The sequence below is a fragment of the Esox lucius genome, chromosome 13 (genome assembly GCF_011004845.1).
Source record: "Esox lucius isolate fEsoLuc1 chromosome 13, fEsoLuc1.pri, whole genome shotgun sequence".
NCBI lineage: Eukaryota > Metazoa > Chordata > Actinopteri > Esociformes > Esocidae > Esox > Esox lucius.
Window position 1 is genome coordinate 13,815,720 of NC_047581.1, and position 27,534 is coordinate 13,843,253.

At 42.6% G+C, this 27,534-nt stretch overlaps 1 protein-coding gene across 1 annotated transcript in view; it reads right to left on the reverse strand.

The window, feature by feature from the left end:
* Positions 1 to 148: 148 nt before the first annotated feature.
* The window catches only part of si:dkey-91m11.5 (PH_BCR_vertebrate and RhoGAP_Bcr domain-containing protein), a 34,270-nt gene continuing 6,884 nt past the window's right edge, over positions 149 to 27,534 (reverse strand). Inside the window, exons 2-23 of the mRNA XM_010876262.5 lie at positions 18,732 to 18,922; positions 17,990 to 18,094; positions 17,624 to 17,809; positions 16,782 to 16,889; positions 15,626 to 15,683; positions 15,338 to 15,390; positions 15,035 to 15,175; positions 10,542 to 10,663; positions 10,280 to 10,445; positions 10,009 to 10,128; positions 8,270 to 8,345; positions 8,090 to 8,194; positions 7,866 to 7,940; positions 7,249 to 7,346; positions 7,026 to 7,157; positions 3,668 to 3,727; positions 3,258 to 3,367; positions 2,640 to 2,779; positions 2,374 to 2,508; positions 2,126 to 2,231; positions 1,843 to 2,005; positions 149 to 1,315 (exon numbers count right to left, since the gene is read on the reverse strand). Of these exons, the coding sequence (XP_010874564.2) occupies positions 1,226 to 1,315; positions 1,843 to 2,005; positions 2,126 to 2,231; positions 2,374 to 2,508; positions 2,640 to 2,779; positions 3,258 to 3,367; positions 3,668 to 3,727; positions 7,026 to 7,157; positions 7,249 to 7,346; positions 7,866 to 7,940; positions 8,090 to 8,194; positions 8,270 to 8,345; positions 10,009 to 10,128; positions 10,280 to 10,445; positions 10,542 to 10,663; positions 15,035 to 15,175; positions 15,338 to 15,390; positions 15,626 to 15,683; positions 16,782 to 16,889; positions 17,624 to 17,809; positions 17,990 to 18,094; positions 18,732 to 18,922 (2,540 nt within the window). The 3' untranslated portion in view covers positions 149 to 1,225. The remainder of the gene's footprint in view (positions 1,316 to 1,842; positions 2,006 to 2,125; positions 2,232 to 2,373; positions 2,509 to 2,639; positions 2,780 to 3,257; positions 3,368 to 3,667; positions 3,728 to 7,025; positions 7,158 to 7,248; positions 7,347 to 7,865; positions 7,941 to 8,089; positions 8,195 to 8,269; positions 8,346 to 10,008; positions 10,129 to 10,279; positions 10,446 to 10,541; positions 10,664 to 15,034; positions 15,176 to 15,337; positions 15,391 to 15,625; positions 15,684 to 16,781; positions 16,890 to 17,623; positions 17,810 to 17,989; positions 18,095 to 18,731; positions 18,923 to 27,534) is intronic.

Below are 27,534 nucleotides of genomic sequence, written 5' to 3' on the forward strand. Positions count from 1 at the left end.
AACTACTTTATGTTGCTGGTCTTTCAAGATAGATTTTAGCAGAATTCAACTTTCCAATTGCTATGAGATAAAAAAATCTAATAAAAATTATTCTGAGGAAATGTTTGTGGTCTAATGAGTACAACATCCCACATAAAGAAACTAACAAATAACAGTAGTGATTTAAAGAAAACACTGAAGTCAACATGCCTGCATGTTACATATATACCTACTTAGAAGTATGATCAGTTACACATTCTTTACAAAATAAGGAAAGCATTTGGATGAAGGTCAGGTGAATCCAAATTGTCAAAACATTTGCTCTTTGGGGGGGCCCGAATGCAGATTGGCTCAAACCTGAGGTTATCGATATTGTACTGATTACCAATGTAATTAGAACAGTCAAACGTTTTTATCATACTCATCATGTACAGTGTTATATACTACAGGTATGGCACAAAAAATAAGATTTTCACAGTTCGAAAAACATTGGAAACCAGTTCATATTAGCAATAAGGCACCTCAGGAGGGGTATATGACCAGAACACCATGGCTTAGCAGTGACGCTATAGTATATTACACACAGTCTCTAGCCTTATTGTTTAAATAAAACAGACATCATATATTAGGTCAATAATCAGGACAGATTTTGATTGATCTAAACATTAGTGGATCATAAGTGTTGCCAAAATGAGTTGGTTGTCCGATATAAATAACAGAAAGTATCAACACTTCTGTAAGCGTGCAGCCCACCAAATGAGGTAATGACATTGAAAGTATGAATATCAAAATATCCCAAATGTATCCGAATATCATTCAGTACTTTACTATTTAGTACAAAAAGCTGAACCACAAACTGGACAATATGCCTCACTCATTATCAGGTTAAAATAATAAAAATGCAATTTAAAACCAAATAAAAGTTTACTTGGAATTTTCTGTGGCTTTTTTTGTTGTTGAACGTCAGTTAAGGTCAGCTACACATTAAGTATGATATTAGGACGATGATTAATTATAATGGAATGGCTTTAATTATGGTCCTATTGTATTTGACCAGTGTGGAATGTGCTGTGACGCCATCTAGTGGCCATAAGTAGCAGGTGCCTTGTAACCCTGTCCTATCAGTCAGCAGCAATCAATACCTCCTGCAGCAGTCATTCTTAGTCACAGCCAACAATTTACTAAGACATAATTTTATCTAATTCTTCCACCAAATGTTTCACAGATTGATATGTCCATGCTCCCACTATACTTCAGTGGAAAATAGTATGCTTTGACGTTTGCTGTCCGGTGTTGGGATGCTCTCCAATTGAAGGAAATACAGTAGGACCTGTACCTAGAGAGACATAAGGGGTACAGGAACTATTAAAACCATAGCATTGCTAACAGTTTAGCTTCTTAGCGTGTTTTCCTTGCCCCATACATCCATTTGAGCCATACAAAGATACTTATTGGACAGCTCCATCAACAACATTTCTTCACTCCATTACCCTCACCCCTTGTAAACTCGCTACACAGGGAGCAACCCTGGCCATGAGCTGAAACCAACTTACGATCTGGAAACTGTACCAATGTGACCAATGTCAACCTGCTGTTGAAAACAGTTTATCTTCTCCACTGACAGTTCATCAGCAACATCAGCAACATTTCAAGCTAGTTGTGGAGTGAGCTTACGGTGTGGTCTTCACTCTGTTATATTGTCAACTTTAGTCCCGGAGGGCTGAAACATTTCGTTAAATAAACTGTAAATTGCACTCAGCCCGGTGTCACATGTCTGAATGAAAAGGAGATTGTTTTAGCCCTCCAGAACTGTTGCTTGCCCCTGCACTATACTGTAGATGCCTATACAGAATTTGGCAGTACCTGTGACATAACCTCCAGTGACCAGCTGTCATTCATGGTGATGGGCTGCGTGGCACTGCCCGGGATCTTGCTGTCTTTCTCAGATGGGCGGAGCAGGGTTGGACCAAAGACCGTGGCCAGGTTGTGGAAAGACATCTTGTTAACGCTCTCATTATCAGCAATCCTGCACAAACAAATGAGATCAAGTGTCAGAAAAAGGAAGGAGAGACTAGCAAGAGAAATTCTAATGACAGGTCTGTGTCATGTGACAGGACAGAACACATGGCCACTGTGGGGACTAGACCTCTTCAGGTGGTCCAGCAGGAAGAGGAAGGTGACCAGGTTGGGTTCTGGGAGTGAAAGCAGCAGGTTCAGCATGCAGCTCTCCTTCGCCACACTGTCTGACAGTGCTGAAATAAATCATACAACTGGTAGGCATTTTTGTGGTAGCTGTAACATGTTCTACACTTTGTTGAATGGTTTCTTGAATGTTACTTTCACTGTGACAATGCGCTGCGGCAGGCTCTTTTGAGGTTACTAGGAGAGACTGACCGATGCCTCCAGCGAAGTTGGGGTACAGCTCGTCTGTGAAAAGGGGTTCCGGTAGCTCACGGAAATACAGCTTCAGTGTTCCCGCAATGGCATTCACATCCATCTCACTCATCATCACGGACACATCCTTATCATCTGCCAGTCAGAGGAAATGGAGGTTAAAAAGGCGGAGACTGTAATCAGTTAGAGTGGTTAAGTGAGGACAGTAAACCATTATGTAAGTGTATTCATTTGCTTCGGAGGGGCTCATCAACGGGTGCACTCACTGGCATCAAATGCGGCCTTCAGGGCCTGGATGTCTGTTGCCACACCAGAGACTCTGTAGATTCCCACCTCCTCCATGCCTCGGCGCTCAATCTCCTCCACACATTGCTTTATGATGAGGGGAACCTTGGACCTCTCCCGTCTGTCAAGGGAACACGGACAGCACACTTAATGCAGGAGACAAGAGACATTTATTGATTTGAACCAGCCAGTCAAAAATACCATTGACTGCACACCAGTTTGGTTTATTGTGGTAGTGCATGAACAGAACCCGAGAGTCCTCCTGTTTTGGAATGAAACCGGTTTCCTGACGCTGTCCTTCTAAAGTAAAGCAGACAGTGGAAGACTCTGATCCTGCAGCATTTTAGCACTGTAAAGGGATTTGATTCCAAACTAGACCCTGTCTGTAAAACAGAAGAATCCTGACAAGGCATGTCTCAGAGTTATTCCTGACATCGGAGTTCCACAGATTTGACTATAAGGTCTGATCTGAGTTGGTCACTGAATTTTGTCCTGCATTAACACAGAGGCTAGTCTCCCAGAGCAGCCTTAAAATGAGCTGCTTTGGTACTGCGTGCCGAGATTACACAAAGGGGCCGACAGTCACATTATACACTCACTTTGTTACAAGACTGATTTTCACCCCGAACACGCCTGACTGTTTCCGCGAGGGCATTCTTTTCAGACTGAACTCTCTGCTGGTGAACTTCATTGACAGCTTCACCTCAATCTGCAACAACAGAAACAGAATGACCCATTAATTCAGGTAAATGAAGACCATTGCATGTAAACTGAGAAAACAGTCAAAGCAAATATAGGGGATGTGTGTAATATTTAAGTCTTTATACCAAATCATGGCCATGTTATAGTATACAGGCCTACAAAACCCATTCAGCGGTAGATCTGATATAATAGGAATGAGTGCAAAACTGCATCTTAGCAAAACTAAAAAGTATGAGAGATCTTGGTTTTAGAAAGTTTTATGACAAACAGCGATGATTTAGTTATACTGTAGGCTGTTAATAAGTACCTCATTCATAGTGATGACTGTTCTTTGCCAGTCTTTGCTTTGTAGTGTCTGGGGATCCAGCTGGAAAAATGTAGACATATGTAAGTCAGAGGCAATCATGTGATCCAGTAAAGAAAAACCTCTCAGTCACAGTATAGATGCCATATTGGTGTGAGAGTCTTTATCTCAGAATGTTTAACACATTTAGCCTTTTAATCCTTTCCAATTGATCAGAGGCACTTTCAATGGAACTGTAGATCTTGAACAAAATGATTGCTTCAATGATGGAGATTGTCAATTTCTTATCAATACGCAAGCATGGCCCTTACATATCAGTTACCCATCTCTTGCCCTTTTCCTTCAATATTCTCCATATGGTTGGTGAGTGTCAGTTGATGTCACTGTGCTATTTTAATCATCGGTCTAATATCAAGCTGCCAACAGTAATTCACTGTGATAAGGAACAAGTGTTGTGATAACGTCATACCCCAGTAGTCAGATTACCCAAGATGACAGATGTCCTCTCACCATAGGAACCAACAGATAATCTAATTCCGATAATCTTAATCCCTTTGTTCAGGTGGACTTCAGTTTCTTCTAACATAACCCAGTGAAAAAAAGAGCATTAAGTATGATGTTAATGTAACATGGCCGAATGGTGTCATTGAATCTCCACTACAACCTAGGTTCAATACCAGGAAGCCACAGCTGGCCATGATCGGGCCCCGAAGAGTGCTGCATTGCTCTGGGGTGGGTGGGGACCAGCAAAACATTCCTTGGCTTTTCATGCTCTTGAAAACCCCTCAGGCCTGCCTATCGCATGCAAGCTTTAACTGAAGTCGCTAATGGAAGGGGCCTTTCCTCCGCCCCCAGGACGCCATTACCATCCTGGTTGCACGAGCAGTGTGGAAAGAAGCAAGGTTTGCAACATGACATTGACATTTTAGGAATGGGTGTCATTATAGACGCCAATCATGTTGAAAGATATGCTTGTTTTGGTATGATTATATTGTTAGCGTTCATTAGTGTTTATTGATGTAACTAAGGATATGAATGTGCAGTAGCGTGTATATTGTGTTCATTGATACGCGTTGCTGCAGGACTCCTCTTAAAAGATTAAGCCCCCTCAGTGTTAACACACTAGGATAGAAAATACAGCGGCAGAAAACAAATGAACCCTGCCTCTATGAATGTTTCTAAGTCACAGACCAGTGACAAAATGAAAGCAAGCGTGTGTTCTTATGTTGAGCCGTCTTTACCTTCTGTCTGAGGAGAGCAGTGCGTACTCGACCCCACAGCCGTGCCCCTTTACCTGGGGGCTTTCTCTGACCTGAATCCCCCTCATAATCCCGGGAACAGCTGCCGGAGAACGGACTGTTTATCTGGTCCTGGTTCATCACCTTATTACAGTTCTCGTCTGTTCTTTTCCAGCTGAGACTATTCCCTCTCTACTTCACTTGTTAATGTTACTGTGCCAAAACAACGGGACAAACAAATCAAGGTAACAGTCCAGAAAATAATCTCCTAAACAACCAAAATTGGATCTGTCCGACCTGATACGGATATTGTCTACTCTCAAATAACCCAGAGGGCCCCCATAGTTCTCAGTAATGGTCCAGTAGTCTTCCAAAAATATGTGTCCCATCAACCTTTTGACCATGTCACGCTAACGATCCTTCTGCATCAGATTAAAAAAAAAACATGTTGAACAAAGGCAGCCTCTCGTCCACGCTCGATGCCCTGTTGTCCCAGTTCCCAGATGGATCTGAGGATTAACTCCAGGAGAATACCCTCCTCCTGTGATTATCCAGGCACGGAGGCAGCAGCTCAGAGGTGGTTATGAGGACTGTAGTACAGTTCAGAGCCCCAGGTTGACAGTGCACAGCCCCAGGTTGACAGTGCACAGCCCCAGGTTGACAGTGCACAGCCCCAGGTTGACAGTGCACAGCCCCAGGTTGACAGTGCACAGCCCCAGGTTGACAGTGCACAGCCCCAGGTTTACAGTGCACAGCCCCAGGTTGACAGTTCAGAGCCCCAGGTTGACAGTTCAGAGCCCCAGGTTGACAGTTCAGAGCCCCAGGTTGACAGTGCACAGCCCCAGGTTGACAGTGCACAGCCCCAGGTTGACAGTTCAGAGCCCCAGGTTGACAGTGCACAGCCCCAGGTTGACAGTGCACAGCCCCAGGTTGACAGTGCACAGCCCCAGGTTGACAGTGCACAGCCCCAGGTTGACAGTGCACAGCCCCAGGTTGACAGTGCACAGCCCCAGGTTGACAGTGCACAGCCCCAGGTTGACAGTGCACAGCCCCAGGTTGACGCGGGCAGTTTCCTACAGCATCCTCAGGTGTCACCAGTTTGTAGATCTAAGGGTCCTAAGGTCCTCCACACTACCATCTCTCCACTGAACCAAACCCTCCCATATATGATCCATCAGGAACGCATGCACACACGCGCACACACTAAAAACCCGGAACGTTTTTTCCGCAAACAGAACCGACCCGGGCCAGAGGGTCACACCAACTTAAAGTCCAGGGATCGTGTGTCTAGACTAGGGCTGGGCAATATCAACAAAAATCTATTTCGTGACAGGTGGACCCAAATACCTCTAACAATATATATCACAATAACTTCGTATTAAAAAAGGCTGAGTACAATTGTGCCATATTCCAATGCAGTTTAGTGTAATTAACATTATGTAATAGCGTGATAACGATATATAGTTCCGGGAAAAGATTGAGACTACTGCACCTTTTTCTTTCCTTTCTAAAAAAGTTGAAAAGGAAGGTTTTGAGTGAGGAACAGAAGCGTTCTATTTGCAGTGGTCTCTTAATTTTTTGGAAACGGAAAGAAAAAGGTGCAGTGGGCCCTTCTTTTTTTCCGGAGCTGTATATTGTTTGAGGTAACTGGGTGCACTTATCACAATGATTTCTGTTGATATTGCCCAGCCCTAGTCTAGACACACCACAGATAAAGTAGACCGTCTATACCCCGCATAAACTCAACTCTGGACCTCGAGGCCAGTCCCACTCCCATTTTTCAATGCAACCATCTAATAAGAGAGTGGTTTATGTCTCGAACATCAGGTGGGAGCAATTAATAATAAGGCAGAGCAGAAAACCAGAAGACTCTGGGCCTTGTAGGTTAAGAGTTGACTTACCCTGGTCCACCAAAGAGACCATATTCTGTATGTATGGATGTATACAGGCTTGGTCTGAGAGGTCTCCATCTTTTTCCACACCACATTACACACAACAGGGCAGCTACTGGCTGGTTCATTTTCACCAAAACGGCCTGCTAGTTCATTTAGCCACGTCACGGTTGACTCTTTAGCCCAGTGGGACAGGAAACAAACCGTGTGCTTCGTACTCTCACCCCGTACCTGGATCTGTCCTTTGGCCATGATTCTGTCCGCGTTCTCTCCGTCCTCCTTGCTTTGCTTGGCTTTGCTGTAGCACTTCTCGTAGCACAGCAACCTCAGGGTCTGAGAGCCCTCCAACTCGATCTCAAACTCCTGCAAGGAAAAGGAAAAACCAGGAGCATCCAGTGGGAGAGGCTCAACACACGCCAGGACACTGGCGCTGATGGACACACCGCATCCTCACCTCATTCCAGTTGGGTTCTATAGAGTCTCTGTACACGCGGGTCTTGGCTTTGTTCACAAAGTAGCCAAATGAGTCCACTTCCAGTGTACAGTACAGATCTATGTGGAAGAGGACAGAGTTGGTGAGAGTTAGTATGGCTAACAGGGATGTGTCGGGAATCTGTAGGAATACCCCCAAGGAGTATTAACATTGCATGGACATTGTCTGACAATATTCACACAAGATTAATAATGTGTGGATTAATGAAGTATTTCCCATCCAGAGGAAGATTCAAGTTTTTGTCAGTTTTTACAATGCAAAACTGCCGCAAAATTTATTGTCTGTCTGAGGACAGGTTTTCTGAGTCTGAGATTAATTGGATTAACAGGACAGATATTCAAAGAGTTATAACTGCACGACTGTGAGCTGTTTACGTGACTGCACGGACAAAGAGTGAGACAACTGGGGTTTTCCAACCACAGCGGCTGGAGCAGTGTCCTGAATGTTCCCCAGCAGCTGCTCCACATGGGAGTGCCTGCCAGGTGACAGCCGGACTGGAGGGGACTGACTGGGGAAGGGGAAACGGCTGCCTGGGCCATCCTCTCTTTAATGTGAACGCTATGAACCAAGAAACTTACTCAAGCTCAGTTTGAGTCCTGATGCAGAGTGAACAATGACGTTCAGAAAACCATAGAGCCCAGACGATTCATCTTCTAAAAAGGAAAGGAAAAATAATCTCAAAAACAACTAACTGACATCTCCCTTGCTTATTACTGTTTCTTACTGTTAAGCGTCTCATTGTAGACTTGGCCGTCCGTCCTTACTAATATTTCCCTGTATCAGCTTTGTGCCAACGACCTACCTTCTTTATTCATTGTCATTGGAATAGTATGAACTGTCTGAAGCTTCACACATGAGTTTGTGAGCATCTGCAGCTCCAAAGAGGTCAGCGTGAAGCTTTTGAAACCTGCAAGAGAGAACAGAGTTTAGATAGACGATGATGGGATTGTCACGCCAACTGTTTGTGGCAGAGTACTCTCACATTTCTTTTGTTGCTCCCGGATGATCTCCCTCCACTCGGCACGCTCGTAATCCGAGGAGATGAGAAATGTAAAGCTCTGAAAAACACAAAGGAACACATAACCCTATTATATAGTGGCGGGTAAAAGCAAGTATAATGTACTGTGGAAAAAGCCTGGCCGGAATGCGTACGTGTAGCCGGCCATCATTTAACAAGTTCATTTTAGCAGAGCTAAAAACCACCATTATTTAAATAACTATTTAACGTATTGAATAAGCCTATTGACAAATCACCACTTGAATATGTACCATCATGACTTCATTCTTAACACGTGCATTCTATTTTACATCAGAATTACACTATCATTCTTATCAATACTGATTCATCCGTATGTATGTAATGATGCCGGGACAGTTGTGTTGCACAGCTGTCGTTGCAGGAAAGGCAAATTACAGTACTCCGGTCATGGCTAAAAGGAAGGGATGAATCTCCCATTACCTTCCTCAAAGTAACTAGTTTGTACACTATGCTGTTAAGCTATTAAACATGGTTTTGCATGATCGAGGTGTTGTAGGATGATGTACACATCTATTGCTGTTTATAATAAGATTGATAGTTTTTATACTTTCTGTAGTGTTGTTTTTATAGTGAATATGTACTTTTAGGCACATCCAATGTGCAAAAACAGTGCCATTTGTAAATAGTTGTCAGTTATTGGATTTTGCACTACTTTATAAATGTTTGATAACACATTTAGTTTTTTGACCTTTTATTCATCACACTTTATTGCTTTTATAATGGGATTGATTGTTTTTATATTACTTATAATGTGGTTTTTATAGTGAATATTTACTTTTAGGCACATCCAATGTGCAATAACAGTGCAATTACCCTTTCGGGACACTTTGGAGAGGTTGAAAGGACACTTGAATGTATGGCACATTATAATAGAATAATAGTTGTAAAAAAAATGTATATAAAATTTGTATGAATTTTTTTTTTTTTTGATATTTAAATTTTTTGGCACATCCAGTCTGCTGAAACAGAGCAATTATCACATTAGGCCACTTTGGAGAGGTTTAGGGACACTTGGGAACGTCTATTGACACCACACACTAAAACAGCTGCCCAGCTCATACTCTTATGTGTATCAAGTTCAAATTTTTTGGTGATGATGGTGACATGTTTGGGAAGCCATTTGTTGTGTTTTCAGGCTAGAACAGCCATAATTGAATGATTGCTTGTTTTTCAAAAAGCCTAATTAACATAAAAATGAGTAAAAACGGTTAGAAACTTTTGTGTTTCATCTTCTGTATTTAGAACTCCCTCGTTCCTAAATATATTCTGATTATTTCCTCATAATCTCCCAGGTGTCTTGTTTCCAAAGATACCAGGATTGTGCATGTCCTAACAACATAAGTCCACATGAATAGCAGTTACTTTTGGGTATGTCTATTTAGGCGGAAATTAGCATTTCTGCATTTACATTCAACAGGATAGCTGCTCTTCAAGCCCCCTCCATGGCTCTCCCCAGTCACTTCTTCCCACAAGACAGCTGAACTAGGCTTGCCTTGTTTTCCTTTCTTGTGGATACCACTACATCCTTGTGAACAATACAATGTACGTATTTGCATTGCTGTATCACTCCCATGCACCTGTAGGTGGCAGCAGAGTGTAAGCCAAAATATTTCCCAGAACAAACAACTAGCTGTGTGTTTTTGTTGGTTATGACCCAGCAGGACCACAGGTAGCTGGCTCACCTTGCCGTTCCTGTTGGCCACCCTGAAGGCCATGCTGGGGGACATGAGCAGCAGCAGGGACTCCTGTTCCAGAAGTTTCTTCCTCAAACGCTCGATGGCCTTCCCTCCTTTAGTGGTTCTCTGCACACACATGTAGAGGACCTCAGCTGCTGCTCAACATACAGTACTGTCCATGCCACTGCTAGGTCTTTCTCCTAGTGTTTCAACATTATTAGAATGAAGGGATAAGCTCGAATGCTAAAGGGGTCCTCTTTCTGATCCCTTTATTCACCTTCTCTCTCTGGATCTCGTTCTTGATCTGTGAGATTCTGATCTTCATCGCATCAATTTCCTCTTCCTGGACCTGGGGGGTGGCAGTGGCCTCAGAGTCTTCGATGGTCTGGAAGGTGAGGTCGGACAGTGGAATGTACCACTTGCAGTCATACTGCTGTCCTTTCCTGGAGACGGAGACATACAGACGCAACATCAAACAACCAAGACATGAAACACACCAAGTATTAGACAAGCCATGTAATCAGTAGGTCCACACTCACCCTGCCGTCTGTTTCTTCAGCTTCGCACAGAGTAGCAGGTCTGTGAAGAGGAAGACGTGGCGAAGTTTTCTGGATCCCTCCACCAACTCCACCATGAAGCGGTCCCTCAGCAGCTGGCGATTCTACACAGGCAAACAGGAATTAGAAATTCACTGGATTATAATTTTTTTTCCTTGAGTTTGATACCATACGATCTCAGTGTGAACCGTTCTCCATGTAAGGTGATTTCCCAGGCTTTTCTTTTACAATGTGATTTTGAGGCGCCTAGAGGATGTCGGTCTCCAAAGCGAACCAAAATGAATGCCGGCAAATTTTTTACTGTAGGATCCAACAACAAGGTCCCGGAGGAGATGCATATCCAAACTGTGGTTTATGAGGAATATTTGATTCCATCCCATTCAGCCAATGGGAGCTGCTACTCAGGCTGCTGACACTCAACCCCCTCATTCAAACAATACTTTTAGGAGAAAACACAGGTTGTTGATTGCGGCAGTATTAATCAACACCGAAAGAAACCCCATGTTTCGCCATCACACGACACATGATAACACCATGTACAGTTATTATGTCCTTCTAGTAGGACCAGTATCTGACCAGTAAAACTTTACATTTACTGGTCAGATGCTGTAAGTGTTAGGCAATCTGCCGCCAGAATTCGACAGAAACCTTTTTATATTATTTACATAACTGTAAACAAAAAAGTATTTTTCACAGGAGCACATATAAACCTAATGTTGTGTGGACAGAGCAAATGGTCGCAGTTTCATTGATTTCCATAACATATTGATGTAAATGACTAATATACAGCTGCTTGGGATTACAACAGAACAAGTGGATCAATTTCAGCCTGGAGTGACTGTTTGGTTAATGCTGATACTTGGTCAAATTTTAAGGTATTAATTTAACAAAGTAATCTGATCCACCACAGATTTGGTCCTTTGGGGCTGTAACAGGTGATTTACAAAATGGCCCAGACGAACACAGTTCACAATTCAGGACTATGTTAAAGTTGAATCTGAATAAGTAGTGAATTTCTCAAAATTTTTGTAACATGCCAGCAGCTATTTGTGGAAGCACAGAATGCACTTTAATACAGAATATCAGGTCAAGGCCATATGGTCAAGGACATGTAGGCAAGGCTAAATTTGAACTATTTTGCATATTTGCCACTATAGTAAATAAACTAGTTGTATAGTTTGAGGACTTTATTCTCTTTTGGACAGATCTAACAGAACCTCCCTCAAATCTCAGTGATTTGATCTGGGCAAACAGGAACAGTTATAGGTTTATCCATTCTAAGAGGTGCCTTAGAGGACAGGAAATGGTCTATACCTTTACCTGAACCCGCCTTAGATCAAAAGCCACCACCTGTCACAAGCCTCTGGTGTAATTGTATTCACAGAGCAGAACATTACATTAGACTAAACAGGAAAACAAGTTAGTCTTATAGTTGTTCAACAAACAGGAATGTTTTTTTACAGAAACCATCCTTGCCTGACAGCTGGAGATTTCTGTTACAGCTGAAATTAACTGTCCTTAGCAGGTGTGATTTATTTCCTTACAACACGTGATATTGTAACATCATTTTCTGATTGGTTAACATAATTTTATAAACATTGCTGTTAATATCAAATGTGATGCAATCCAGGGTTTATTTCAAATGGAAAACATCTCAAAATAATAGCTTGCTAATGTTTCAGATCACAATAACTAGTAGATAACTGAAAAATATATTTTGCAATCCACAGGAAGAACATTAAATGATGTTAACTAACAGTATAATTAAATGATCCCAGTAATATATTTAATCAACAGGTTTCTTCAAGTACCTTCTCAAATGCCAAGAGTGTAATAGGAAAATAGGTTTTGGACAGTCCCACCAATTCATACTTCCATGTGAAAATCACGCTTAAACATTACCAGAGTCTACATTTTTTACTACAAAAAGTTACCTTTGTAAGTAGTCTCCTAAAGTGGTTTAAATGAGCCCTTTGCAAGTTTTCCACCATAGAAAGCAGAAATAATTATATTTTAAATTTTGGGAAATGTGTACTTCTGTACCTAGTAAGCAATATTCTATCTTTATGTCTGGATCCCTCATTAATACTGTAGCAAATTAAATGCCATTATATCAAAACATTCTTTCTAAACAGTTGACCTGTTACTGTTGATTTTGTAAAATGTCTGCGTGTCGGCCAAATCTGTGGTGTACTCTATAAAAAAATCTGCTCAGGGTACATTAATCTAGCAGGTACAACATTTGGTGCTGTTATAGCAAAACATTAGGAATTGTATATTCGAACTAATGTTTGTAGCCATTTTGATCTCAAAATTCTCAAAACTGTTTAAAGTATGTTTAGATTTTCTTCAGAAGCCTCTGTAAAATGGTTCTGTAGGAAAATATGTGGTAGCTCCATATTTTCATTCAAGGTACATGATTCCACATCTGTGTCAATTTCAGTTATTTTAGAAGAAAGAAAACAGTTGGTTTGAACATGTCTGCCTATCCGCACCACTACAAGTAAATAACTGAGAAACTTCCAGAATGTCAACAAAGATGAGACATTGTAAATAAAGGGGCATTAGGCTTATCAGTAGCTGTTATGAAAGAGACTGTTTACAAGAATTGATCCTAATTCCAGGACTTCCTATAGTCCTGCCTGTTAGGCCAGACAAGTGGGCGGTTGAAGAGTGATAAAGTAACATCTGGTCTTCCTGTGGCTGTAGCAGGGCTGTGGATGCATGGACTGTTTATACTGACTTTTGACGCTTAGGACCCAAAAGCTATTTATATTTATAGCATTCACATTTGACTCCCATACCAACCCATCCAATATATATTTCAGCAAACAAGGGAAACCACCCAGGAAAGACCCTTGTGATTTCAGGTAGCTGTAATGACATTGGCATCAGTTACTTTCGAACATATTCACCCTCCATGTTGAGTTATCCATTAATGTCAATCACTATAGTATATAGTGTTAGCTACTAAACTCATTTTTATTGGTCATTTAGAAAATCCAGGCCTATAAATTGTGGGGCCAAGCCATAGAGCAGTTATTTTGTTATCTGCCTCAATTCCATTCTGACATTTGAGGCAGGTTTCCAGTAATAATAAAGGAAGTACAGAAGTGTTGAAAGAGTTTGCGGAAGTAAATAGTACGTGCCTCCACACGGAAGGGTTGGACCGATGCTTGATAAGAACTGCTCCAGGTCATTTCTGGGAAGACCATTTCAGAGAGTAAGATAGGACGGTGGGAGGGGGCGAGCCAGGAAAGGGACGGAGGCTGTGCGATGGGCTTTCCTCGTGAGAGTTGTGGAGACCCTTGGCCTCTCTGTATACATTACTTTGTCAGGCTTCCTCTACCCTCCACTTCCTCAACTCTATCAAAACAGAGGCAGAGATGACTCAGCAGGAATCTGACTCATGATATAAGCTTGATGTTTCCAGACAGACAGTTTGCCTGACATTTTCCTGTTGAAGTATGAAGGTGTAAGGGCGGGCCAGAGAACCACAGGGAAGGGTTGGAGTGTCAGACTATATGTCTAGCTATGTGCCCCGTATGTACAGTGGCTTTAGAAAGTATTCATACCCCTTCTGCACATTCACTACTTTTTTTATAGACCTTATGTAAAATTGACATTTTCCCCCCATCAATCTACACACAATAAACCATAACATATTGCAAACACATTTTTAGAAATTATTGATAGATGTTAAAAATTCAAATAAGTATTTAGACTGTTTCAGTTTGTATTCAGTTCTTTTTAGAAGTGTCTTTGGCAGGAATCACAGCTTCAAGTCTTCTTGGGTATGTCTACTAGCTTTGCACACCTTGATTTAGGCAGTTTATCCCATTCTTGTGGATCCATCTTAAGCTCTCTTGGATTTGATGGTACAATTTCAGTGAACTATGAAATTGTTGTTTTGCTGAATCTTCTCCCTAGTCTGAGGTCCTGGGCTTTCTGGATCAGGGTGTCTTCAAGAACATTTCAGTATTTTGCTCTGTCAGGCAGGATGTCATTTGTGTTTTTCTCTTGGAGTGCAGCAGAGATGTTTGTCATTTTGGCAGGTTCTCCCATCTCTTCAGAGAAAGAGTTAGAGTGGCCATTGGATTCTTGGTCTGCTCCATGACCATGGCCCTCCTTACTCAGTTGTATGTAGACTGATGGTCAAGAAATAAAAGGTGTTAATTATATATTAAGCACCTGTAACTCCACAAAACATGGAGAAAGTGAAGGGCTCTCAATACTGCATACAACCTTGTAGGCAACAAACTGCCACTCCTACAATCATTTCATCCCTCAATTGCAGACTTTACGTTGAATCGACAAACTACATTCAGTAGAGGCACAACAGCAAGGTGTTGCATGCTGAGTGAGCAAATGCACAGCGTGATTATATTTCCAAAAACGGTGCTGAATGAGAAATCCACTGAGAGATGTGGAACCACAGCATGTCACCTCGTTATATCACATCCTGCCCCACTGACCTCTCCCTTCTTCACAGTCATTGACTGCCGGCGCGGGGTGATCTCCTCGTTGATGCTGGACAGGAAGTTCTGGGAGATTCTCAGGGCATCTTGTAACAGAGGATAGTCTGGGTGGCTGGAAGGGGTGTGCTTCAATAGGTCCTGGGTGACAGAGACAGAGAGAGAATGAGGGGGAAACAGACAGAGAGAGAGAAAAGTTTGGAAAGAGAAAGAAAAGAGAAGGGCATTTAACATTATGATGACTAATTGCTGTAGATGTTTTCAAAGCCAAAATCTGAAACTTGGTATGTTAATTGAACTTACATGCAGAACCAGTGTGCTGCGGGTGACTCTGTCCACTGGTTTGTAGAGCAGAGCTTAGGGGGAGAGGGTAATACATTGTAAAGCCCAGAGCAGGAAAAGGCACAGAACAACTAACAACTAACGACATATTGAGGTTGAGGGTCAAATTCGCCAAGCTTTAATTTAAGCATTCACCACTTTTTTTTTTATTAATTTGAATAATGACTCAATCTACAACTAATTAATATTTAAATATACGGTTTAGTTCTTTTGAGCCAAAATGTATAAAAATAATACAATTGCACTTACATTCCAGTGAGGTTTTAGCCTGGTCTTTGCTTTCCTTGGGGCCTCTGACTTTAAGATTCTGAGGGCAGATCATGAATAGATAAAAGCATTTGAGTGTGTCCAAGAAATACACCAGTTCAACACAGCGCTGTGGTAACACCATTTTGAAACCCATAACAATATTTACCCTATTTTCTTTCCACAGGCTCTAATATTTGGGTGTGTTAATATTTGGGCGTGTTAATATTTGGGCGTGTTAATATTTGGGCGTGTTAATATTTGGGCGTGTTAATATTTGGGCGTGTTAATATTTGGGCGTGTTAACAGACACATCACCTACTGACACACTGAGGAGTATTCAAGTGTCCAGTCACCACTTCCTAAGTACACATGTACAGTCAAGTCCATCTTTTTTAGCACCCCTGATCAACAAAAAATGATAGAAAATAGAGTAGTTTAAAATTGTACAAACAATATTTCTTGATATTATTTATATTAAAACAATTTCACCTAGATTTTGTTTCACAACCAATCGTTTTTTTAATGAAAAGGGTAGGTTTCCAAATTATTGACACATTGAGATTGTTACGAGTTTTAGAACAGAATGTAAGGGACCGCAGACCACTTCTCCATACAGAATCCTACATATAGTTAATCTGCTTTTCAATCCAAACTAGAGGCTTTCAATGGGGTTCCAGTCCTGTCAATACAAAATGTTGATTTCCATTTCTATGTTCATTGTGAACAGTGACTACGCTTAGTCTCATGCCATTTGAACCACTTGCAGTGAAGCGTCAACCTATTGGCAACAAGGTATTTGTCTGAAATGTCCAGGTATGGGGTGTCGTTTCTTAAGAAAAAGCCACAGGACAAGTGAAATGCAAAAAACATTCTGCACGTTTCTCTGGCTATTTTGCTTCCACTTGTCCTGCGGCCCTTGTGAAGGTAAAAAAAATCAAATCCACAAAATAATCTGAGATATTATATACATATATAATCCTATACATATTTTTCTGAGCATGCAATATAACTTGGCATTTATATTATTTATTTTTAGCCTGTCTGTTTTGCAGATCTCCACCAAGGGTGCCAATAATTATGGAGCTGACTAGCAGAACATCAAACACTAGTATTGCCATACTCCCTCCTATCCTGCTGTGTGTGGAGTAATACATACCTCACATATCTCAGCAAACTGTATGTTGGCCTGGCAACACTTCTCTGCCGTCTCCACAGCAACTTTATAGTTATCCACAAAGGCTCTGTACACTCCTAGTTGACTGGCCTTTAAGAGAGAATGAAGAGTAGATGTAGTTAACTCCTAGTTGACGGACCTTTAATATAGCGAATGAAGAGTAGAGCAGATGTAGTTAACTTGCTTTATATTCATGAACCCAGCTCTCCCTAGTTGGGTTTTCCCTTCCCATAACACTGAATACAGCGATCACAAAATGCATGGCCTTTGAACTGATACACTAAAAACATGCATCTTCTCAGTGCATCCAGCTAGTATCACTTTGGCCTGTTCTGTGTGCCACTGGCCACGTGAGCTCACCACCCGTGTGTTTTCTATGTGTTGTTGTGCGAGTGTTTCACATCCTCCTGTCGTCCACCGTCATACCGGGGCAGCTCTTTGCAGTCAGGAGCCTCGGAGTTGTTCTCCCTTAACAGCCTGTCATGTGGTACAGCCAGGCTTTTATCTGGGCGGGAGATGTCTCCAGGCAGTCTGCTCACATGTGGGGGTCCAGCATCCACCAAACATTACAGGCAGTCTTTAACTCGCTCTTTTTAATCCCTCCTTTTACAGGAATATATGCCTCTTTCTTCAGTATTAATAACGATCAAAGGACACGTACTGAAGAACTTGTATTGTCTTTAAAAATTGTCTGACTGACTGGCTAAATATCTAGTTACTCACAGGAGAATGCGCTTTGAGGCAGAGGAGGTCTATTCCACATGTTTTTGTACTTAAAAGACACCAAAGAACACCTGCAGCCTTTACACATTGGTAATGCTCACCAGTTTCTGAAAGAGATCGCCCACACATCGTCCGGGACTCCACTCCTGAAGTCTGGGTAGCAGGGCGTCGTAGAAGTCCTTGTGGATCTCATGGAGCTCTGTAACCTTGAAGAAGATGGTCTCTATCTGCTGGATGCTCAGCATCGGCTGGGAGGTGGTGGCTGCAGCCCTCAGAGGCTTCATGGGCTGGGACAATCAATGACAGGCAACCATTACTCTGTGTGTGTGTGTGTGTGTGTGTGTGTGTGTGTGTCTGTGTTGGGGTGAATGGATGGGTGTGTCCATCCATGTTCATGTCTCATATTCAGGGACCACTCAGGGCCTGGATTTCATCAACAACACAGCTGAAAGTGGTAAGTCACTCACCAGTAAGATTGCCCCCAGGTGGCTGAGGTACGTCTCTTCACTGGCCAGGATGCCTGACAAAACCCACTTCCGCATCTCCAGATCTTTCTTCTGATCCAGCTGTGCCTGGGTGTGAGAACAGGGGAGACGATGATAAACACTTCTACCAGGGCATATCTTGTAGGATTCTGCGATGGGCAGATCTTCCCTATACCCCTAGGTGTTCAGAGACTTCTATAAAACAACAAAAAGAGTCCTGTTCAGGGAAACCAACACGTCTGACTAAACCCTCCTGGGGGAGGAGGTCAGGGTCAAAGATCCATTGCATTGTAGAGGGAAACAACTGTTTGCTGATGAGGGTCAAAGGCATCGGTCAGTAAAGTGTCTGACCGTCTGTCGATATGAAGCTAATGCACTGAGCCTAGAGAGCATAGCAGGAACGAATCGCTCTGACGCTCCAAAGGCTGAACACTGAGGGGGACAGGAGAGGACTCCTCCCTCTGGATTCAACCTTCAAACATCAGACGAAGATGACGGCCCAGGGGACACCCGAGATCGGCCACACACAGTACAGCGGGGGTGGACGAGATTTATGGGTAAAAGTGTACCCATAAACAGCAGAGCGTCTCGTTCAAATACACGTACACAGCTGAAAGCAGCTCTAGAAGATGAGAATTCACGGAGCGCCTGGGAGATCAGAGACGTGGGCTTTGGGGGTGGAAGGTGAAGCGCGCAGCACTAGTCAGCCTGTCAATCCTCTTACCGACAGGGTGGACTCCAGGGAGCTGGAGGAGAGAGTGTCCCCGTCGCCACGGCTTTTGGAGTGGAGGCGAGGTGAGGTTGAGGGCGACGTACTGAAGGACAGGAGGTGCTGCTGCTCCTCTCCCTGCTGCTCCTCCTCTCCCTGCTGCAGGTCGTAGCCATAGGGAGGAGAGGTCCCACCGTAGGGGCTTTCTGGAACAAGATGGGGGGGGGGGTGAGGTAGGATGAAATATAGAGCGACCTGTAGAACCCGGGCACTTCGCCGTCAGCACAGCGACGTGATGACATCAGTGCAGGACCATTATAGACAGCCTCTCTTCACAGGCAACACACCATGAACGGCATTGCATGGGCAACGTGAGGAAGTAAGACTAGAAACTTAAAACTCCCTTTTTGAAATTACTCAGAACTCTTTGCCGGGAGGAGAATGAGTCAGACGCAAAAAACGAAAAAGGTCTCAGATCGTACAACCACAAGGGTTTTTAAAAAAAAGTAATTAATATCTGTATAGAAATTGTATAGCCTAAAAGCTGTACATTCGCTAGAATTATATTGGCCCACAAGATGAAAATACAGCTGTGTCATTAAACCTCTAGTGCGCTCTATTCCAATACTGTCAAGCCTCTGTGAATCAAATCCCATTTGACCTTCAGCAAGCAGCGTACAGCTGCACCAGCCTCAGCAAACCTACCACAGAGACTTTGCCAGACACATAGAGACCGTCCCACAGATGAGGATAAGCCAGAAGACTCCAAGCAAAGACACTGAATCACTTGTGTGGTGAAGAGAGACATTAGACAGTCCCTGTTGTTAACTGTAACTACACAGATGCAACATTAGTTCAAGAGAGCTTTACTGTAAATGGGTTTAGCTATAATAATCCTTTATATCAACTCAAATTGATGCAGAAAAAAAACTTTAGTGAGTACACAACATATTAAAGCAATCAAAGAATAACTCCTACTTAATGATTTTAGTCCACAAGTGAACCGAGGGATAGATATGTGGGTCAATGGGAGGTCTTCCAGCAACTATTATCCATTTCCCTTTCCTGCTTCCTTCTTTCCCAAACCTGTTTGATGGTCTTCCTGGGATCGTTCAGGCCCATTGTGTGTGACTCAACCCAAGGTGCAGGGTATAGGCCACGGCCACACGAGTTCAGCGCCACAGGGAGGGAGCACAAGCCTGAGCTCATCCCGATCTCTGGCATTGAGCTGTTGGCCTCCGACCAGAACACACACCCTCTCTTATTCACAGTCATGGCAAAGCAAGCATTCTGGATGTTAGGTCTTAGCAGACACAATTCAACAGAGTGGGCATAGTGTAGTGTTGACTGATGATGTGTACACTACATGTTGCCGGCATTACTGGTTGTGTGTCAAGGGCCCCATCCAGGCGATCAGGTTGGCTCACCAACAACATATCATCACCGGCAGTTCCTTGTGAGGGAGAAACACAAACACCATCGCTGCACAAAGGAGTGAAACCTGGTGTTGGTCTGAGAGGCATTAAAGTTGAAACGGCAGGTAAACTAGCATTGGCCCAGTGACCAAAATCTTGCTGGATCAAATCCCAGAGCCGACAAAGTAAGTAATGGAGCAAGGCCGGTAATCCTGATGGCTCCTGGGTCGCCAAATCATGGCTGATCCGCTGGGTGTGACTCCACTCCCTCCGGAGGCATCTCAGAAAGAGCGGGATACGCAACAACAGGAAAAAATATTAAATCACCCATCTGATTGTATTATGATGAAATACCGTGATAATGATGTACTGCATATTCATAAGACGACACAAAGATAACTCTGCTCAAAAATAGGAAAGAGTAGGATTCCAGAAGGGAGGGCTGGTTGATACCCAGATCACTCAAGCATAACGCCCACAGACCGTGACCAGAACAAACACGCTGACCCTTGAAGAGTTAAGTCCCTTTACTCTGAAGTAGCGGGACAGGGCAGGCCAGGAGAATACAGGGGAAGTCAGTCAGAAAGGACGCTCTTTGTGTCTCTCAAATGATATAACAGCAATGACACTAGGTGAACAAGACTTCCTCTCACACAAAACACAAAGGCCTGGAAAATCACCAAGACATCATGCAGACAAACAAAAATATGATTTCTTACTTGACTGATATCGAATAGAAGATCTCTGAATCGAATAACACACAGACCGTTAAGCGTTTACACAGCCCTAGAACTACTATGCTTTTTATATGCAGATTAGTTATCCATGGTAGCATGAAAAAGCAGGCAAACATCCCAATATTGAGTGAGAGGATGTCACAATAGGCTAGATCCACACTGAAACTTAGTTCTCAGTCTAGAAGGACTGTTGCTAAGGAAGCGTCCTGGCAGCTCAGTCCGGAACATTCTGCAATTCGTCAACTTCTGAGAGGAAACAGACACAAGGTCACCTTTTCACACAAACATCCCCCTACTCCCACATGTACACATTTAGATTCATTTCAAATATAATTTATCAAATCTGAGTGGCAGTCCCCTAACCAGTGGCGTGAGTTAGCTAATGCCTTTTTCATGTGGTAAATCAAAGTAAAACATTTCCCAAAGAAGCTCGGCTACAACAAAGAGCTAGTGCAGTTTGCCGGTTTCCAGTGTGCAGCAATATTTAAGATCAGGTTACCTTAATGTGGTTCAATAGTGGTAGAGTCAATCTGAGTCTTGCCTGAACAGATTTTAAAATAGTTCCAATTGTGCAATAGACAAGTAACAAATACATTCTAATAACATTGCAACCAGAGCTTGAATCAACCACTGGTCAATAAGTGATACAAATGTAGTAGCAGAGCAACTAAAAAGAACATTTTCTTTCAACTTTTAGTAGACAATCCTACGTAATATAGGAGGTTCTTACAGCATTATTCAAATTTGCCTGTTTTATAATGTTTGGGTTTAGGAAGACAACTTCACCCAGGCTCAGAAGAGCTTGGAGCTGAGTCTGGAAGGCGTGTTTGTTCAGTACATTAGTTAGTCGTTCCCGGGGGAACAACTGCGCCCCACCACCACAAAACCCCCTTCTCTTTTATCTTCTCCAGTTTGAAAGGGCCGACCTAGGGATAGCTGCCTGCTAGGATTCTAAACATAACTGGTTAACATCCTCCTAAATCCCTGTCCAGAGAACAACCTGGGCACTGCCAACATGCAACATCTGTCCTTGTAGCTACAAAACCTCTGATAACTCATAGGTGAGAAACAGACAAGCATCAAGCACTTACTCCATACACTGACCTGTAATCCCATATATAGATAGATGAACTGACTGTGATCTAGAGAGGAGGGGGACGACAGATGTCTTACAAGGATAAATCTCCGGAGTCATACACATAGAAGGTCAACATTACAACAGGGACGTGACCTTGCTTAGAAGGCAGGGTTCACATGGTGTGTTTCAATCAAAGACAGGATATCCTTAACACATAAATGCACTCCTACAATAATAATTTGTCCTGAAAATAGTATCCAGGTTAATTTATTTCCCTGTTTGGATTAAGACCAGAGAGTTAATTTGTGTTTTTGATGAAATACGTAGCTTTGAGATTCTCCATTGCGTGCTTCAAAGCACCATCATACTACACCGCACTGGCTACTAGGACACTGTAAATGTTTCTACTGAGAGAAGGATGAACTCAGCAGGACATGGTTCAGACAGTGATCAGACTGAAAGGCCCATCTGGACACAAACAACCAGAACGAGAATTAACTAAACAGACAAAACCAACTCCTCTGAATTGCCAGCCAAAATGCGGTTGAATACCTGCCCTTCGGCAGATGCTCTTATTCAGAAAACTCAGTGACTGCATACACTTTTATACCGGAAGCCACAAGCCTGGCATTGCAAGAGCCATTTCTCTTTCAACTACGCTACAGGAACTGTCTAAAATCAGGGATAATATTTCTGAGTGATTTACTGATTATTTGGGATGTTACAGCCTGGGAATTATGTCTTTAGTTTTGAATGTTGCACAATAGAACTCTGTGTGTTTACAGGTGATTTTATAGCACCTTCTAAAAATAAAACAAAAAATATCAATGTGTGATGCTTTTAAGAGGTTTAGCCACTCTCTGGCTCCAGTAAATGGATTCTCATCCTGACCGTGTGGTCACTAGGGAGATGATTGTCCACTAGCCGAAAGCAAGTGTTACAATGGCTTTTACCGTACATCATGTCTGGCATTCACAAATAGAAAGCTATAAGTGTTTATCAATAACACTAATAATACTACACCAAAAACTTTACCCCCAAAACTGCAAATGAGAAATTCAATCCCTCCCAGCTAACCCAGGAAGGGCTGTTTGGGGATCTTTCTAAACTGCAATTACTTCACAACAGCACATCTGGTTTCTCTTCCGATGGAGCTTCACCCATCAGGTTGAAGAAAAGGTTTTAAAATGTGGCATCTGCAGAGTGGTGTTGGGGAGGGGGGGGCATCCCAGCGCTGGAAGAAGCTGACTGGGTGTTTCAGCAGATCAGAAGAAAGTGAGCCAGCCAAACATCAGCACATTCTGGCTCTACTGAAGTGGCCTGTGGTATTGAGAGGGGTCCGACCACAGGGCCTGCAGGAGTCCTGAGGCCCACCAGATCTGTTCAGATGGGTTATGGGACAGCCTAACATTAGTGCCAGCCACCCAAGGCTTAGTTGTTCCTCCAGCCTGTAATCTACAGGATGTAAATGAGCAGACACATGCAGATTCGCTAAGAGACATAGGCCAACACGCTAAAATACACGCGCTAAGAGACAGATCTCAGATCTCACCACCTGTGTCCAATCTCACCTAAAGAAAGGTTTATTGCGAACACAGAGGCTTTTCCTCCAAGTGCTGCCAGGAGATGGGGGCAACGATCAGAAACAACACTATAAATATTTCATTATAACTGTCATGAAAATAAGTTTAGAATCCAGGAATAATCGACAGGATTCAAGCTGATGGATGCGTCCTTGTTTTAAAATACATACTCTGAAACTAAATGAAAGTGCTGTCAGCAAAAAGTGTCATTCGCAACTAAATGATTGGGCAACATGCTCTAAGGGTCAGGCGGCTTGTGAAGATATGAGCTCATACAACACTTTACATTTCATTAGCTTAACCCCCCTGCCACACACACACACACACACACACACACACACACACACACAGCTGAGACATTCCATCAGCCAGCAGTACAGACAACCCTTTGAGTAGGACCTGGGAGGGGAGCTAAGACCGGACGACCAAATGGGCGAGACAGAGCACGAGGACGAATTAGCGAGGAGAGGGAGGACAGCTCAAACATGTTGAATGGCTTTTAGCCTTTCTGAAACAAAATGTACGGATGTGGTATTCAGCCTAGAGGTGGAGAAACACACTGTCTCACCTGGTTGTAGGAGTCTGATTTCACTGGAAAATAATGTAGAGAAGTTGAACTGTATATGTACATGTTATGTTAGATCTGAGAGTATTTCTCAAGTTTCAAAGTTTTGGGTTGAAACCGCGCCAAGTGGGCTACCATGCAACCTTTCACCCCATGCTGGTGTAACTAGACAAGTCCTGCTTATCTGAGAGATTAGTGGTTTTTGTCCCTATGCTTCCTCAGACTGCAGCTGGCAGGACTATGATCCCCTACCAGCACTCCAGGCACACTCAGCTCAGAGCCATTTTAGACAGCGGGCAACGAGGTAAAAACAGCCTGGGTGACCTCTATCAGGAGTTGTAACAGACTAATGATTAGTCCATTAACCTGGAGTTTGGCCACCACCACCACTCTCTGTCCTGCTGGTGTTACATACACATCCCCAGACTGAGGTCAGACACCCAGAGCGGTAGGACCACTAAAAGGGCTAGACAGACAGTGTGAAAGCTTTTTGTTGGAGGGTTTTTACACTTCCAGAAAGGCACACAAGACAGCTGAAGCCCATTTTTGTCAAAACATCTTGGGAACATCTCACACTCAAGCAATTACCTTCCAAGGTGAAACACGCTACTTAGTTGGGGGAGCCCCCTCCCTTAGAGTATTACGGAATGAAGAGCAATGTGTCATTTAGGCTACGTATTGACGATATTCAATAAGGATATCTGAAGTGAAAACTGGACAATTCTCTTTTTTTTACTTTAAGCTTACGTCTTGTAATTTCAGATAAACTTACATTTGTGTAACTATGTTGTAACAGTAACATTATACAATGAAACACTTATCCATCACTAAGCAAATTTGACATGAAGATAAGCTTTTCAGGTAATACTGATTTGATAAAATGTTCTCATAATTAAAATATAAGCTGCAATTTCACATACATTTTGTTTCGGAGGTGTAACGAGACATTTCTGGGGACAGGCCGTAAAAAAACAAGAACTAGGCTTAGTATTTCGCTTATTTTCACACTGCCTTTGGAACCTTGTTCATTCTAGATAAGGTCACTATATAGTTATTTAGTTAATGTTCTGTTTAAACCCTTGGTAGATGTATATCGACTAGTTATTGTTTGTAGCTTCTTGTCAGACCTGTGACAACCTACTAATAGGTTGTGGGTTAGAGATATCTTCTACCAGGACGATTATCCACCCCTCCATACTGCCATGGGCGATGGAAACAAAGGGCAAGATAATGATGCCATGGGCGATGGAAACAAAGGGCAAGATAATGATGCCATGGGTGATGGAAACAAAGGGCAAGATAATGACATTATTTTTCAATTCTATGTAGCTATGCTTGCGCATTAGCCCAGGGGTCCTGCGATGGGCAGTGAAATGGGCAACCACTGTGTGTGTTTGGGAAGTTACTCATCAAATATTTCTGCCTTGCCTTGTTGTATTCAAGCGACTCCTTGTGGCGGATTTGCCACTTGTGAGATCAATTGACGCAGAAGGCCAGAGGGTGTGTTCCTTCCGGCGTGCTAGGATTACAGTCTAGACCTCCTGGTTGAGTGAGCAGTGTGATCCAGAGTGGTACTGGATGTGCTTTGGAAGACAAGTCCAAAACTGATGCAATCAAATTTATTTATAAAGCCCTTTTTATATCAGCAGTTGTCACAAAGTGCTTTTACAAAACACCCAGCCTTAAACCCCAAACAGCAAGCAATAACAATGTTGAAGCACAGTGGCTAGGAAAAACTCCCTAAGAGGGGCCGAAATTTAGGAAGAAACCAAGAGAGGAACCAGGCTCGGAGGGGTGACCAGTCCTCTTCTGGCTGTGCTGGGTGAAAATTTTAAGAGTACAGTGATGGTCCTGAGTCCTCTTGGTGTAACTGCTATAAACCAAGGACTTAATCTAGATATAAAAAATTTAGAGAAAAATTGGGTAAAAGTCAAAGAAAAAAAACATGTGTAACCAAATATAATTATAGGGTTACCTTTATTGCCCATCTTATAATCTAAAACAGCTCATTAGTGTCAAAGGACCATACATTCTAACAACACTAGCCCAGTAGCCTTTTATTACACTCATACACTCATCATTAGCCGTTTGTATAGCAGCCACAGACATTCTCTGAGCCATACAGTAGGAAAATGCCTTGGCCACTGGCATGTATGTCACTGTCATAGTGATAATTAACTATGGCAAAGCAGACACATCATAGAAGTGGCCTCTTTTAAGTTATGCAGCTAATCAGCAGCTCTGTTCACAGCAACCACTGACAATTGGCCTAGATATCCACCAATCAGGAGATTGTGCTCATTCTCTTATTCCTAAGCTATTCTAGGAACCAGAGACCTCAGAGATGTCGATTTTAGACTTGCTGTTTTATCAAGGATACAAGCAGGAGGTGTTGCAGGCTTGTTGGAGTCTTTGTGGCAAGGACAAAGGCCCATTTATGCCAGTCAGTACTGTACCTAACACCAAGGTCTCCACTCCTCCTCTTCGAACTTGAGTCTACCATACTACCAAACCTTAAAACACAGAAATGAAGGGATAGTGAAAGTCACCCTGTATTTATTTGTAAAAAAGTATTATTCTTTTAATTAATCCAAACTAACTAAAACAAACTCAGTGGCACCTGAAAGGGACATAGAATGGACACTGCCTGTAAATAGCCACCAGAATGCTTATGTAACCTGGCCTATCAGAACACTGACAAAATATATTAGCTGTCTTTATCGGGCAGATTAAATGGAATTGACTAAATCTTGCGCTGAGTTTTATGATCAATCAAAAAACAGGCATCGCCTGTCCGTGCCCACAACAGAGAACAGTGGAGTGTCACGTTCGCCACAAAACTACTGCTTACAACAGCCCTGATCCATGCAATGTGCGCAATAATGTTCTTACGACATTAGGAAATAAATCCAGATTTCTGTTAATCCACAAAGCACGGTTTACATGAAGTGATCCGCAACGGGGCCGTTACCGAGGCAGCGTGGCCTTTTAAAGGTACACTCCAGGCCTGGGCTCAGCAGCATTGTTTTGATGGACAGTTAATCTGCAAGCCGCAGACTATCGTTCCATTTACTACAGCCAGTCAAATCATGAAACTGTCTCTGTAGGCCTACCTGACAGCTGGGGACAAACTGTCATGTAGCAAGACAATGAAAAACTCAGCATGTGCCATTGTAATGTTTTTAAAGTCAGTTTTATATAAATGTAAGTTGAAGTGTGATAAGCTAATAAAATAACACATTTGGTGTCAAATGAAAACTAAAAAAAAAGTCTATATTTTTGAGAAACCAAGGCATATATTACAATTGTTTTTCTTAACAGCAAAGAAGAAATAATACCAAATATGTCTATTTCATTCCAAAAATCACAATTTTGAGGTATTTCCCCTCTCATAAATAGGCAGAATAACAGCAGTTCACAAAAGTGAATTAAAACAACCT